Source organism: Strix aluco, chromosome 8, assembly GCF_031877795.1.
Source record: "Strix aluco isolate bStrAlu1 chromosome 8, bStrAlu1.hap1, whole genome shotgun sequence".
Lineage (NCBI taxonomy): Eukaryota > Metazoa > Chordata > Aves > Strigiformes > Strigidae > Strix > Strix aluco.
Window position 1 is genome coordinate 16,993,573 of NC_133938.1, and position 16,715 is coordinate 17,010,287.

The 16,715-nt window shown below is 38.2% G+C and overlaps 1 protein-coding gene across 1 annotated transcript in view; it reads right to left on the reverse strand.

Annotated features, from left to right (window-relative positions):
• Window positions 1-16,715, reverse strand: part of COL24A1 (collagen type XXIV alpha 1 chain) — a 148,410-nt gene that overhangs the window by 115,178 nt on the left and 16,517 nt on the right. The window contains exons 6-9 of the mRNA XM_074833197.1: window positions 10,181-10,234; window positions 6,838-6,891; window positions 3,320-3,373; window positions 3,059-3,112 (exon numbers count right to left, since the gene is read on the reverse strand). Of these exons, the coding sequence (XP_074689298.1) occupies window positions 3,059-3,112; window positions 3,320-3,373; window positions 6,838-6,891; window positions 10,181-10,234 (216 nt within the window). The remainder of the gene's footprint in view (window positions 1-3,058; window positions 3,113-3,319; window positions 3,374-6,837; window positions 6,892-10,180; window positions 10,235-16,715) is intronic.

Here is a 16,715-nt window from a genome sequence, read left to right on the forward strand (position 1 = left end):
ACTTCATAAACATGCAATTTTCTGTCCTTACACTAGAACAAATTTGGAGCCCTACCCCAAGCAAAACTTGACTTTTTATAGCGTGTGTTACAGGCATGAGAAATATGCTGTATTTTATATGCAACCACAAGGATGCACATTCCGCCACATGATATGTAATGAAAAATACAGTCAATCACAATAATATGTTCCTTGAGTCCTGATTATTAACATACGTTTGTTTTACTATCTCACTAAAAAACCTGTAGATTCTCAGCTTTATAAAAAGAAACACATAATTTTACAGTTCTAATCCAAAACAGTAGTTTACTAGTGCTGTTCTATTGCATTGAGGGCTTCAAAACTTCTATTGGGGGGTAAAAAGAAACTTTCCAAGAAACTCTCCTAACATTATCTCAGATATTCAGAAAAACAGAACCAAAAACACATGCAACATAGCTTCTCAAAAATCATTCTTATCAAAAAAAGTGACAATAATATGCACACTTTCCTCAAACTTCCACAACACATGTTTTTGTATAAGCATCAACTGATGTTGCACAGGAAGTTCAGAACCAGGCAAATTCTGATTAGAAAACTTGTTAAATTCAGTTTCCTCCACATCCACAACCACCCTGGAGTGGGGAGATCAGGCCCAGTGGAGGGCAGCAGGCATTGCAGCGCACCCTCCACTTCAGCTCCCCAAAGCCATCACTCACTCCAGTTAATGGGAAATGGATGAAGAATTCCATAAAGAAAAAACCTCAGATTTCTAGGTCTTTCAGGAAAACACTGACAAAAGTCAGTATGACAGAAAGTAACTGCCATGAAATCAACACAGATTTGTATTACACTATTAAAAGTATCTTAAAGAACATTGGCATTTTTATTCACTATCAAATACCTCACTGTTTAGAAACTACTAAGTTAACACAAGCTGACTGCTAAAATCAAACAGAATTTGGACACCATTAACTCATATGTACGATTTTTTTTATCTTCCTTTTTACCTGGATGAGAAAGAGTATCGGAAATATGTTATTTATTCAATATTATAGCAATGCCCCAACAGTACTGAGGTACAAAACAAAAATGGAAATACTTGATTTTTCTGCATTTTTTTCTTGTAGCTGGTTTACTTCACAACTACTTATGTTTGCATTCCTTTGAAAACAATTTCTGAGATCAAAATGAGCTAACAGCATGTTTATCTATTTATGTACATTGAAAAGCAATAATTAAAGATAAATTATTTAAAAGACAATAAATTGTGAGGTTGTCATTTAAAAAATTAAGCATTAAATATTTTTAACTGTTTACAGGTGTAATATTGTTCAAAAGCTGGTATTCTTACAATCTGGGTCAGGCAGAAGTTATTCTAAATATGGTTCTAATTAGTGTCTGATGTGTACAACATGGAAATGGAGAGTAAAATTTCCAGTGATCAAGTGAGCACGATTCTACACAGAGTCTCTAACCTTCCGATAAGGAGTGAATTCCTGTGGCAGGAAGAGAGAATGATGGCCATAAGATTTTAATTTCCTTGCTCCCAAATGTCATCAGTCTCATAATCCATAACAAGTGACAGCTGCTTCCCATCTAAAAAGCTTTAAAACAAAAACTGCTTTGTTTTTGGAGCAAAATTATAAACCTGATGAAATAAGAAAGCACAATACTTGGGGAATCTCAAGGTGGCCCAAGATCCGTGGTGACAAAAGCTATCAGTGTTCAGGCTTGTAGGTTAACTCTCAACAGAGGGGATGCAAATTCTTCTCACAGCTCCACATTTTCTCAGTCCATAGAACTGTGGGCCACATGTTTGGCAAAATAAATGTCCACACTCCTCCTGGTGCTAATTCACTGATAACTCAATTCCTTTCCTGGTCACATTTTTACTACGTTTTGGTCAATTCTAGAAATGAATGACTTAAAAAAAAAAAAAGTTGTCATAAACTTTAAGATCAAGACAATGTTGAATGAAGCAATCTTAAAACATGGCACTGAATATAAATTCTGTTGCAATGCCATTTTTCTTTAATTTCAATAGCAGGCAAGCCTTTAATTAATATTCCTTTTCTATATGTCAGAAATTAAGGCCAAAAATACCAGGGCCTACCTTTCTAACAATTAATTCCATCCTTCTGATGGACACTGTACAGCTGCCTTTAGCATTACATACTAATTCAAAATTCTGCTGTGATATCTATTGTCCATGTTTTTCTATTATACTTGCAACATTGAACTATCTTCTGCAAAGACAGCGTTTAATAGTATTTTCCCCAAAGCTTTCTTGCTGATGTTTGCCACCTCACCAGTTTGTCACCATCTGACCAATCAGAGCAGACTACTGGACTTAGGATAGGTGACCTTTCCTTCCACATAAACTATATTCACTCTCTCAGTCTTCTGTGCTCATTTTCTTATGGTTGTCTCATTTCCTCTATTGACATCCTTCATGTTCCCTTCCCAAAACTACCTGTCTGCCTTATGCTTTCCTGTATACATAAGACTGCCATAATTTGGATATATTTCTTAAATGCAGTGTGTGGCACCTGACGTTTCTCATATTAAAAAATACCACGTTATGTGGCATCCAAAATTGGAACTTATTCCACCTCGGTTATATTTTAGCAATTCTGGTACATGTTTGGAAAAAAGCAAATGATTCAGTGCAGAAATACTGAGCATGTGATCCCATGGAGCTTCTTCTATACTACAAAATACAGAATATAGAAGAAGAAATTAAAAAACTATTACAGAAAACTGGATATGATTGATTTAAAAATTGCTGTATCTCGCAGGCAAGCCTATCTTCCCTAGTACCTATTCTGTTCAAGCAGGGGCATGCCATGCCTCTTGAAGAACACCAACCTAAGCAGCTGTGATTTACATTCTGTTGGGATAATCTCACTTAATTTAGTGGCAAGGGAAGATTTTGCACTGTTGGCCCTGGAGCCTGACACTGTAGACAGTCACAGTACCAGCAGCAGGCCTAGAGCCCTTCTATCACCTCTTGACCACCAGCCAGCCATTGATTTGAGCCAGGGAGGGTTACATGAAAATGGAAGCAGAATCCTACCTTCTGGCCTTTGATCCCAGGTGGGCCTGGAAAGCCTATGGGGCCTGGATCACCCTGTACAACAAAAACATCCAGAATCACTATGTTTCACTGGGACATGACCTGTGTCTGCACTGGTCATTCTCACATAATTGTCAAAATACACCAGCATGACAGTAAATACAAAGCATTGTGCTGTTATAACTTGTCTAAATATTAAACAAGACTTCAACAAAAGAATGGGACAGACAAAACACTTTGCTGCAATTAAGGAAATACTACCTTTTCTCCACATTTTGCCTGTCCTGGAGAGAATCCTGGGTCTCCTTTAGGGCCCTGTCACAGAGAAATTAAGCTCATTAATATCATCAGGGAAGAGAGTTTGTAATAATATATGTGAAATAAATATTTTCAACTGTTACAGAAGAGGAGGGAGAAGGTTCATATAAAATGCACTTGTTATTACAAATATTTTTCTCATAACTTTTTCAGTAAAGAACTACAGCAAAATATAATAGTGTGAGTTTATATCGAAATGAGATTTACATTTTCCAAATTTCATAATGTCACAAAAATTTTTGATAAGCAGATTTTATTGGTAAATTCAAGCAGGATTACAGCAGACACCTCAGTTCAAATGCTCTCCCCATTCTCCACCACTTCAGGACACCAGTGCAAGATTATCAAGCTGTATTACTGCATTGATTATAATCTTGTTCAGGCTTCCTCACACTCAGTACCTGCCCCACACAGCACAGACATTGCAGATGGGAAGGACAGAGCTGTAAACATGCAAAGACCTCTGTCCAATGACAAATTACTTCCTAGCAGATGAGACAGCTCATCATTCTTGGCCAGGAATTACTGTCCACATCCAAGACTAGGCTGCAGAGAAGGGAAGGACGTTGCCACACCAATGCTTCCTGTCTCAAAGCCCCGCTGCTGGAGCCCGCCGCCACACGAAGCACCAGGCACTGCAGAGCCCGGGCTGGTCAGGACCAGCTGGGCCTGGCAGGGGGCTCTGCCACCACAAGACTGCACCCCTCAGAGTCAAATTCACTGCCCTTAAAACAGGAGTCACCAGCAAATGGCACCTCCTGAGACAGCGTTGGGTGAAATGCTTCATGCAGTCACCTGGGGAGTTCCCGAGCCATAGGCTGAACCCACATTCATGCACTAATAACTAAAAATATAGTAACTGAGGAGGAAATGGGGAACCCCTTTGTCTAATTCATACTAAAAGCTGCAGGCAAAAGATACTGTAACATTTCACTGATGCGTTTATATAAATAGCACAGGCTACAACAGTGCTCTTGACTTCAAAGCTGTAGAGTAACTCTGGGTGTCAATCACAAGCATCAAGATCTCCTCTTCTCACTGAAAAACACATTTTATGTAGCCAGGGGAATAACTTTAATAGTAACATTTATCCCACAGCAGCACTAGGTTAAAGATGATATGTGCCCTTCATTGAAAGAGAGCTAAGATTGGGGAAAAGTGTCTGTTTATAGACATTGCCAGTACAATCTTACTCTCAGGAGCAACACTGGATGCTCAGAGGGACCTACAAGACAAGCAGTGTGAGGTTTCCTGATGGTTAGTCATTTTAGATCTGTAACATACCGGGCTTTCACCTGGAATGCCACAGGGCCTGATCCTCCTCTTGCATACGGTACTGCAGATCAGGGGTTACCCTTCCCTCTGCTGATAAGATTCGTATGTGTGAGTCCACTTGAGAAACTTGCTGAATAAAGACTTGAAATATGGCAAAATGAATCTGTTGTGCTATATTGATGTGTCAGGTCACAGAGAACACTGTTCTTCAGCATGGCAGGAGTTATCCGAGTATTTTCCCGGTAATTTACATTTTGAAAGGTAAATAGTTATATTCCTTGAACAACTCCAGTCTGTCTTCTGCTTCCATGTTCCAACACAGGCATATTAAACTGAGTTGTAACAGAATTGTAATCAGCTCTCAGCTAGTTAAAACACAGGCCTCCTGATAACTTACCCATCACCTTTCCTTTCCCTTATAAGCACAATTATTTCCTCATTTTTAATCTAAAAAACAAACAGCCATTGTTATGCATGGCCTTCAGTTGTGGATTAACATGTCACCACAGGTCAAGATGTGAGGATAAAATAAAGCACTACATTACAGTGTAATTAGAACAGTGCCAGAATCCACAAATTAGATTTTCATAACTAACCCATTTTTTTAGAGATCCAGGAATACAGCCAAACCTTGTGAATACTTTTAAATTACTTTAAAAACACCCACCAACTGTTTATCAGGAGTTAAATGCCAAGGACATCAGCTATTGGTTGGAACTGCTAGCACATGCTCAGGGCTAGATATTATACTATAAGGATATTAGCTAATGTTGTTCCATGCTTCAAAAGCAAGTGCATAAAGGATGCTTCGGCACAGGAGGGAGAAACATGTGCATCTCAAAGGCAGAATAAAATTCTGCATTGATTTACTGCCAGAAAATTATTACAACTCATCTGCAGTGTTTTAAGATCAAACAGTGTGTTTTGTTTCAGCTTACATAGTCAGTGTGGGTTAAGTGGATCTTCATAGTCAAAACTTGGTGAGCACCTGGCTAATTTTTATTTAAAAAGTGTTTCAGAAGGTAATCATATTGAAAGGATAATTTATAGTCTAACAGAAATGAAAGAGATCACTAAGCACCTAGTAATAGATACATATATACATATTTTTTAAAAAATATATATAGATACATGCACACTCATACAATTCCTTCTATTCTTAAAATCATGGAGACAGCTACAGAACTGATCATAATTATGATCTAGTGGAGGGGGGAAAATACATCCTAAAACAAATCCAAATTGGTTACAATTATTTTCCTAGCGATGTATTCTATACAGACAGCATAAATACAGTAAATATTAATTATTAATCTATAAGTTTAACTGTTTCTATAGAACTAGGTAATAAGCACACACACAAAATAGTCATTTGGTTTTACAGTGTTTGACACTGAGAGCTTTATTAAATTTCTTTTTATGTCCTCAAGCAGTTTTTAACACCTGTCATGACAGGTCAGATTCCTGCCATTAGGAAACCTAAAACAAGTCATGGTTGTTGCTGGTTTTTTCCTAACCTATCTATCAAATTGTTCAAGCTAAATATGAGTTGAAGGTATTCTGCAACTGCACAAATCTGTCAAATCTATTTAAAGGGCCTATGTTACACAAGTTTGAAGGGGTTTCTTTGAGCTTCCAGTCTAGTATTTTGTCTTTGGTTTTAAATATCACATTCGTATATCTTAAGAAAATTATTCTAGCATATTAATCAAGTGATAATGTCTGAAATATTAGAATACTTAAATATCAGAAGTAAGGCATTGACAAAAAATAATAATTTATAGAGAATGACAGTCTATTTTTCTTTTTTTTTTTTTTTTTTTTAAAAAAAGCAAGCCAAAAGGTTACAGCACTTAAATGTCTATTCTCACTTAAATTTCAGTTTATCAAAGAGGCCAAGCTGATTTACAGGAACTCTTTTGGTAAGTACTTGCATGGGTAACAGTTTCCAAGTCATCATTCTGCACACACAGTGGTTTTTCTTCCTCTGGATAAACTGCTATTTTGTTCTGATTTTAAGTTAAATTCGATTGATCACATTTAATTAAAATATGTTTATAGTAACAGCTTCCATCTGTAAACCAAAGAAGGCCAATTACTTCTACTACAGGAAACAGTTCTGGAGCTTCCAAAATGTCATTTAAAAGTTCATGCATCTACATGGCAACATGGATAAATTAACTCACCTTTGGACCTGGCAATCCTGGCAAACCTGGATTACCATGTGGTCCTGGAATACCCTATAAAAAACAAACAAACAAAACCAAAAAGGAGTGGGTTTATTCAGTACTCCACTGAACAAGTGTGAACAGTTTGCAGAGAATCATTTTACTGCGTCATCGTTGCTTTTAGAAGCACTGGTTGGGATTTTCAAAAGATTCCTGAGAAATAAAACATGCACATCTTCCTAAAAAATTAAAAGTGGAGTACTTCCCTTTCTTTTCAAAATCACAGGTTCTATTGTTTTCCCAAGTAATTCTTAACAGGTATTTGGCACACAGTCACTGCAACGTTGCTCTCCACCTACAAAACTTGGAAGCATGGGATAAAAATCAGAAAAATCACACTCTGAGGTACCCAGCTTCACACTGCAAAGAGAAGGAAGTGGATCAGTTCTCAATGACTCAAAGCAATGTATTCCACCTTCCCTAAGCAAATCACGAACAAAAACCCTTCATCAACCTGATTCTCTTACAGCCAGTGTAGAAAATGGGCTTGTTAGAGAGTTGGATTTAAACCATTCCAGGAACAGAACAGGCTATCAGGACTATCTATGCCTTCCATGGTAAGTGTCTGTTCCTGCAATACACTCAGCAATCCTCACTCCTTGACAAACTGCACATTAGGGAAAATATTTGTTACAACGGCTGTCAGCAGCTATTCATCTTCAAACACTGAAGGACCAAACTGGTGAAAACCTATCCCTGGTAAATCTGCAACAAAACTTTTGTTGAATTCATTAAGGCTAAAATTCAACCCAAACAATTAATCCGAATACCAAAAATAATAAGAATCGTTTTCAGCTTTCTCATATATTCAGTGGCCTAACAACAGATAAACTCAGTGTTTGTCTTTCCCTCATATGAGACTGAATTTACTAATTATACCTTGCAGAAACACCGAAAGCTCTCTGTTCAGTGCTCTCTCTCACTAATGACAATGTTGACATAACTCCACAGAAATGCTAATCCCATGTGTTGTTTGAGAGATTAATTTGCACACTGGCAATTTTGGAGGTGCTCTCAGGGATTTAGGAGAAAGGAAACAAATAGAAAGTGCCAACACAGCTGCAGTGCTGAAGTGGCTCCTAGCTTTTGCTGCTTGCAATGTTATTACCTTGAGACATAGTACTGCAACACAGAGGTGCAAAAGTATCCTCGTGAAATGAGAGCCATCAGGGGAATTTCATCTCATCACTGACTAATCCTGAAATTGCTGAAGTTTCACTATTGAGAAACTCTGAACAAGCCAAGACACTTAGAAAACCTTAACTGTCAGGTATGGACTTCTCTACCAAAGAATTACAGAGATCAAAATCAGTTTTTAATGCAAATCTCTAACCATTAATCAGGCACTGATACCATGCCCAAAGTGTCGAACCCATGTGAATCTCAGTCAGGATCAGGTCTGGACACACACCCAAGAGACCCTGAAGAAGGCCCTGGCAATGCGACTCTCTGTTCTGCTGCTTCCCTTCGACACCTTGAGTCAAATTTCAGGATCACAAATAGCAGCTCAGGTGAAGGAAGACAGAAGTCACAGGGCAGCCTGGTAGATGTGGACACGAACTTTGCATCAACAAGGTTTTACGTGCTTTTTGGCTCAAAAAGCTCCTCTGTCATACCATGTGTCTTCACTAGCTGTATTTGCTTGGATTTATCAATGTTGTACAACTACAGAGCACTAACATTTAAAAAACAGTTTTATAGACTTTCTTGGCCTATATAAATATGTATTTTAAACTCAGAATTACTAGTAAATATTCATAAAGGCCATTTCCATACTTTTCCAGGTACCCTACCATAAACTGTCTCTTCACATCGGAAAGCACGTCTTAATAATTAAAACAGAAAACTCATATGGTAGACCACTGTCTCTTCAGTACTCTATACCTGTGAAAAAAGACCTGCAGAAAAAAAAGCCACAAACAAACAACTTTAAAAACATATGGGCAACCTCCTAAAACCAAAGACAACTTCCCAATTGTGAGGATCTACTCGGGTATGTAGGATCCTGCCTCTGATGCCAGACATATCCCCAAAGGCACTATGCAACATAAAAAGCTGAGTTGTAAAAATTGTCAGCTCTTACGTAGAAGGATAATTTGAAAGAAAGATCCAAGAAGTCAGGAAGATACGGATTTGAAGGAATGCTTTTAATTTTGTACTTTCCTGTGTGTATCGTCCACTCCCTTGCCTCCAACTGCTCTAAAGCATCATTTTGGTTTTCAGCCCCTTTGACCAGTGCACTTTCCTACGCAGTCAGATAAAGTTTTGCAAGTCAACAAAGCACAGGATGTTCAACACACTACTGAGCAGCAGCTTGTTTAAATGTTCCTTGAAGGTTGAGTCAAAACTCCTCCCACACATCTGCTGAGCCTTTATATAAACTGCTCCCTTATCTCCAACTTGTGATTTGCCTAGATGAGTGCACTCCAGCCATAACCACTTACATCCCCCAAATACCATGGCCTGAAACAATCTACACAACAAATCCTCACCTGTTCCCTCCAGATGCCCTTCCCCTAGAACCCCCCAAAATCAGCCATGACCTCAGGGACTCCTTGAGCATTTTTTTTGTACACAATTGGCAAACACAGATTTACCCTCTTTTGCCCTGTCAACTAGTCCTTGCAGTGGCACAGGCTTCTTCCTTGCTCTCGGCAGCTGGGGTGTGGGTTTCTGCTCACTGCAGCAAACCCTGTGCTCTGCCCCTGGCACAGGGCAAGGCTACTGCCCTTGCTCATGTTGGGGTGTGCCCAGTCACACAAAATAAATGTTTGTTACTGCAGCTTGTTTCTTGGGCAAATTACCCAGGTATCTATCACCCTTTTATCAAGCTGCTGTAACACAAGAGACTAAACCAGATTTTTGGGAGTGGTTTTTTTCCCCTCCCCCTCTGTCTTGCAGTGGTTAATTTTGTATCCACCGCCTGCTCCTCTGTGGCCCTGGCATGCATTGCTCACTCCCCCTCATTCCAAAAACGAATGAACATGACCTTAGATTACAGCAGATGGGAGCAGCATGGAAAAGCTAAAAGTTAGTATTACAAGCAGCAAAAGCTAGATACAAATCTAACAATGCTCAATTTCGCACCCATACGCGGAATTAACTACGCTGGAGGCTCACAGCAGGAAAAAAACCTGTTTGCTTTGCAATACTTTAACCTATCTGCCAATTGTTAAATATCATACACTTTCATAACCACCAAGCATATCAATAAAGTTGAGAAAAACAAAATGATGCAAAATCCAGTTTGATTACTGGTGACCTGCCTAGAGCTACAGAAGAACATAGCCGTTTTACTCACCCGAGGACCTCTCTTCCCTGATGGACCAGGTAAACCTGGAGGACCTGGAGGACCCTGGTGATAGAGAAATCAAAACAATTGAGGCTAAAACCTGATACACGGACAGTATCACAAGTCTGAATCAGAGCAGTTCTTCTGATGACTTAATGCTTGTGCAGACCTTCTCAACTGGAAAACCAATTCCCAAACTACAAGCACGTATGTTTTTAATCTTGCTCTAAATCAGATTTCTGTTTAGAAAGTATCTTATGTCAGAGGAATTGGAGCTAACAATCTAGATAGTAACTTCTACTGAAGTGTATTTGTATTAAAGGAAGAAAAGATCACTTCAAGGATTAGAAACAAGCAAGTGCAGTGTATTTCAAAACAAAGAACAGAGAATAATTAAGCCTTTTTAATAAGCATGCTGGTATGACAAACACATTTTAGAAAAGTCAGGAGTAACTGTGAAAAAATGAGATACCACCTCACAGAAAAGACAGACATAAAATAGAAGAAAATAAACGTGGACAAATGATTGTTCAGTTTGCTATTAAAAGCTTCTGATAAGAATAACTGGTAGCAAATTTGCCCTTATATATAATGAATATCATTCTCTTTAAAGAAAATGCAGACTTTTAATTAAAATACTAGTATATAACCAGATGTATCTTTTGCAAGTAAATTAGATTTGTCACTATAAGAATATTAGACAATGTACAGCCTCTGTACCTCTAGTTGTTTTGACCGTACAAACCTTTCCTTTTCTGTATGTGATTGCTGTTCACATTCAAAACCCCAGGATCTACCTCACTGTACTCAAATACGACAGAGCTCTAGACTAAAATCTGCACTAATTTATATTAGATTTCATCGATCACACTTAGGTCCTAAGGAGGCATGGGCTATTCTTAAGGGTAAATTCAGCTCCCATCCAAATGCCAACACAGCCAGTTCCAGCTTTAACAGAAACCAGGGACTTCCTCTGCGAGGGAAGATGGGCATCAAGAAAGTCAGACCTCATGAAGGAGGTCAGTTGATGATAGCAGGAAGGGATTTAACTTGCTCTTTTACCCAGGCTTCCTTGTACTCCTGTGGTCTGTATATACTACAGCCTCTTAGCTGAGGCACTAAGCAAATATGCTATCATACCTGCCCATCACCACACAACACTGCTGAAAGCTGGCAGGAATACCAGGGAAATCAGAAGACCAACTATGGTGGCTGAAATGGCCAACTTGCACACTTTGCGAAAAAGGGGGGAAAAAAAAAAAAAAAAAGAGAGAGAGAAGGGAAAGAAAGACAAACACCCTTTGGGCTTTTATTAGCAACCAATGAATCATTTTATTAAGACAAAAGTTGCATTTTTTAAAATCTAAAGTTTTGTGGAAGTGATATTTCTTTTTCCTTGGAAAGATAATGTCACTAGCAGAGAAGATAGTGCTGATTACAGACTTTAGGCATTGTCAAGCCAATTACATTAATTTGGCCAAAATACAGACCACTTTGGTCAATTCTGGGAAAAACACTGTTGTTCTGAGGAAGAAAAAAATAAAGATTTTCCTCTTGAATTAATCATAATAATCTAGTCTAATTAATAACAATAATTAATAATAAGTCTAATTGTAGTGTAACTGCAGATTTATAGTTGGGAATATTTGTATGTCCATATATACTGCATTAAGTCATGCTGAAACCTATACCCTGCGCTTCCCTCTCTGTGTAATTTAGAAGACAAATCTGTGTAGCAGTCCTGGTCTTTAGGTCAAACCGTAACGTATCATACTTTTAGCATAGGAGGTTTGCTATTCACCCTGATTGTATAAATGCTCACTAGCATCCTCATATTTTTCTAAAGCAAAAAGCCTCTGCATTTGCTAAAAAGAATGTAGCAGACACATGGAAAGCTCTTGACCTGGCATTCTTGTCCAGGTCCAAAAACCTACCTGAAACGGCACAGAGAGCTCCTACCCTGTCCCTGCTGAAGTAGTATGTTTTCTAATATCTCCTCTCACATTGTAAGTTAAGAGATGCACTCTGCTTAGAAAATTATGCTGGGACTACAAAAGGAAACATATATTTTTTATTAAGTAAAACAGTTGCAACTAATGTGCATTCTTTTGCGATTTCTGGTACAAAGTTCTTCTATATCCCTATTTCAGATGCTTTCCTTAAAAATACATGAACAGCCAGTTCCCACCATTTTCCTAATAAATATTCATTAAGATTTCTATTAAGATCCCTGATCTTTGCTGCTGATTTCTTGAATGAAGGCAGTGAGAACATTCTTCCTATGTGACTTCTTTTTTAAATTAGTACCTGCTTCCTTTGCAAGAAAAAAAACACCCCAAACCTGAAAAACACCCTCACTTTGATTACACTAATTCATAAACAGTTATCTCTCTTCACCTAAAAAAATGCAAAAAGAAGAAAATCTAATCACAACCAAGCCCTCAGGAACCCCTAAAAGAAGCAGTAAAATATATTTTGCAGCCACAGATGAATAATGCTTTCTCAAGGCTTTCTAAAACAAAGACAACTATTGTAGATGAAGCCTCTGGTTAACAATAAGCGATTAGCACCAGAAATCCAGGTGTTTGATTAAAGTATTAACAAGGCCTCTCCTTAACCAGAGTACAGTACTCCTTAACCTCCACCTCAAACTCCTCTCTACAACTCAAGAAACGTCTCTGCTGACAGCAAACTTAGTAGAGCACATGTAAGTCTTCCCAGAAATGCTTTTCTGTCTAGTTTTAGGAAGTTATTCCACCCTACGTACTTCTTCAACCTGTGAAAGCAACTACAACTTCAAATCAGCGTGACTGTTTTTATACTAGCTAGGAAGCTATTTATGCCTCTTAGGCATCCACTTAAGCCACAAAAGTCAACATCTGAGAGTGAGTCAATTTCTCAAACCAAGGAATTACTCATGTGTTTTAATAGCTTTTTCTCCATCTACTGGAAACAGTAATTAAACAAACCCGAAGCAATTAAAAGCATTAATGTGGGGTTTTTTGCATTTGACATTTTAACCACCAACAAAAAAGTAGTGACTTCGTGTAAATATTACTGACACAAATTTAAAATTAATTTATTTCATAAGATCAGTTTGCTCAAAACAGATATGTACCTTAAGAAAGGTACTACAACTTACTGTCCTTAGGAACTAAAAATTTCATTTAGCTATTGAGAGAAGAAGCTCAATTTCCAAATAATTATGGCTTAATCCTGAAATAATAAAAGTAGATGCTACTCTTCCAAAAATTTTCACTACCTCTCAAATAGTCATTGGGATGAATGTAATGGTGAACTTTCAGACATTTTCTAGGATACTGAAGCCCTTCTATAGATTAATGTGTTTTAAACTTACCCTATACCAGAGGTAATAGGAAGCATTTCATTTACATACAACAAGCCCCTAGGATTTCAGATGCACAACAGTAAATTCTCTATTAAGTAGCTGAAACTCCTGCACAGGCATATGCTGATCCTTTTGCCATTCCATACCTAAATCATATACACTGAAATTTCTCTTGCAAAACAACTATGAAGTTTCTCTTTAAAAGGCATTTGACTACACCCTAACCACTCAACCTCAGCTCACCTCGAACACTTTTTTAAAAGACTAAATTAAAGAAGGATGAGTTTAATGCTTGATCTGTTAAATACCTAAGGCAGGAGGTCCTTCAGCAAAACAAAACCACCATGAACCTTTCTGCATATCATCACCAACATACCTGAAATACAGCAGGGAAGAACAGCAACATCAGGCTCCAAACCTTTTCTCAAAAACTCTCTATGAAAGGAAATTCCACTTCCAACATTGCTAATATCACCTCTTCTACTGTGTAGGTATCCCGCTGATTAGCTGTATTTTTCTTATGTCCTACCTAAAATTTCCTACTCTGTCTTGCCATACTTTCTGCGAACAGGCAAAAAAGTATCTTCATTGACTCACCCTTTGCAGAACTGTAACATTTGTCCCTTACTTTCATTACTAAGCACACTTCTGTTTTAACATTTGCTCAGAATCATATTTTCTATAACCACACCACCGTTACTGCAACCTTCTGCAATCCTTCCAGTCTGTCTACATCCTTTTTAAAGCTCATCACCCAAAACTGAGGACACTTCTCCGAACTGCAGCCTCAGCATACCCAAACCAAGAGAAAAATAGCCTCTGATATTCACCACTCCTGGTCATGTATCAAGCATCACAGTCATTCTCTAGTGCATTATAACATCATTCTATCACCCTCATCTGACTGCCTAACCAATCACTCCCTCATCCTCTATTTGTACTTTTAATTTCTGTACTATTGCACTAAGATTCATCCCATCAGTTTCAGATCATCTGGAATTCTTCTACTTACTCCTAGTATTATTTGTCTACCTTTTTAAAGCATATTACTTCATACAGATATTATGAACAACAAGGATCCTACCAAAGATGAATGTCCACCTATTTTTTCTTCTTGTTTTATTTGCATTTCACTGGAAATAAAAAAAAAAACCCACACTTCTCTTTCCAAATGCCCTAGAGCAGGCAGTCACTTGTCTATGATTAACCTCCTTTCTCTACAGCTGTGGAAGTCATTCCCTTTCTTCATCAAGAATTCCTACAACAGTCAAAGTAATATCAACATCAGAGGAATATATATATATATGTATATGGGTTATGGATTAAGGCTTTTCAATATTGTTGTGCAGAAGATAGGGAAACTGCATCAGTTTCAGAGAAATTAAATGAAATGTTAAATATTTAAGAATAACATCTTTTTGCTACTAAAAATAAAACAGCAAGAATCTTTTTATCTAAATTTTGAACAGCAAAAGAAAGTTTTTTATCTGAATCAGCAGATACTGAGATAGATTTCTCAGCCTGGGCAGGGAAATGTGAGGGTTACCTGCACAGCTAAAATGCATGAAAGTGATTGACTGCCTGATATATCCCCTGTGGCCAGGGAGAGCCCCAGCAAAAATTTTTTTTCAACTGAGAAATAAGCTTAGAGTGAAATAAACTAAAGTGTGAAAGGGTAGCTAAGAGTGAAATAAGTGAAATAAGCTAAGAGTGAGAGGGTAGCTGACACCCTTACTGCTATTTAGCACCACATTTAGGATCTCTGAACTGCCCTCTCTCAGGGTTCTCACTCTGACTTCTTGGTTGGAATAAGAGCATCTCATCCAGGACTCAATCCTGCCTAATGCAGGGCTTGCATTTCCAATTCCTCCTGGCAATATCTCATGACTGCTTCTCCTTACCAACTAGATAGCCTAAGGAACACCACTTTTTGGTCTTCACAATCCAGAAAGCTTTTCTAATAGAGGAAATGAATTCCTAGTTCATTTCTCAGAGGAAACCAAACCCTGTGCAGATAGGCCTGCAGATGCAATTACCTACCAGCAAGTAACCTAAATCAGCTCTTCAGCTCACATCAACCCCTCCTTCTACCAGTGTAGGACTATCACGTTACTGCAAACTGCTTTAGGACTGTGCAATGAAAAATATAAGTTTGAAATTTGAACAGTTAAAAATACACACCAGATTTATTTTTTAAATCTTTATGCAGTGCCAACATCCTCTGCAACACAAAAAGGAGTGGCTCATCAGATGAATGGAGCATCTTTCCCTCTAAACTAGTGGTTCAGGAGACCACACTGTTCCACTTTAAAATCACTTTATATTTTTGTAGGGGATTTTGGTCATTGCAACTGCTAGAATTTTAATCTTAATAGTTTTGAATAAATAGGTGCCCTTTTCCATATGCTATCCATAAATGAAAGCCTGAATTCTGGAACCCTGCTTTGCAGCAGTGGGTGAATTCCACAGCTGTGGGATCATGGAATACAAGGGGCCTAATTATACAAGGCAAGAATCAGTTCTGGTAGATGATTAAAAGCTAAAATGAATCTGAGGAGTTTAAGAACCACAAAATCTAGTTCTTTTCTGTCAACTCCAAAAGAACAAACATTTCTGAGTCAAAATCTTGAAAGAAAATTCAAAGCAACCACAACGTAATGAAAGAAGAGAAAAAAAAGGGGGGTTTCATACCTCATTAGGAGTTTTGCTGCAAGGGAAGTTTGCAAGTTCCTCAGCATTGCTTTTTTAGGCTCCCCATTGATAAGACTCTGTGGGTACTTATGTGTTAAAGTGTAAGAGCCACACATATGAAAGCTGGATAATCACTGGTCTTCTCTACATGAGTGTACTAAACTAAGAAAGCAAACCAAGATCACCTCTTCAAGTCTGAAGCCAACAACAGTGGCAGGTACTGTGCCACGCAACCTCCATAGAACACAACTCTTTACAAAACCTTGTGTGGACAAGGCCATGCAGAGACCTTCTCCCTTTGACATCAACCTTTCTGGCAGCACAATGCTTTAGCTTTGCCTGTGTTCCAGTGGGTGCTGCTGGCCCCTTCGGGCAGACTAGTGCCCAGAAAAGTCCAGATTAAGTTCCCGGATCTGCCACAGATCTCTAAAACCTTGGGCATGTTATGTAAATCCTGACCCAGCAAAACACTTCAGCAAAAATGCACCATATCCATTGCTACAG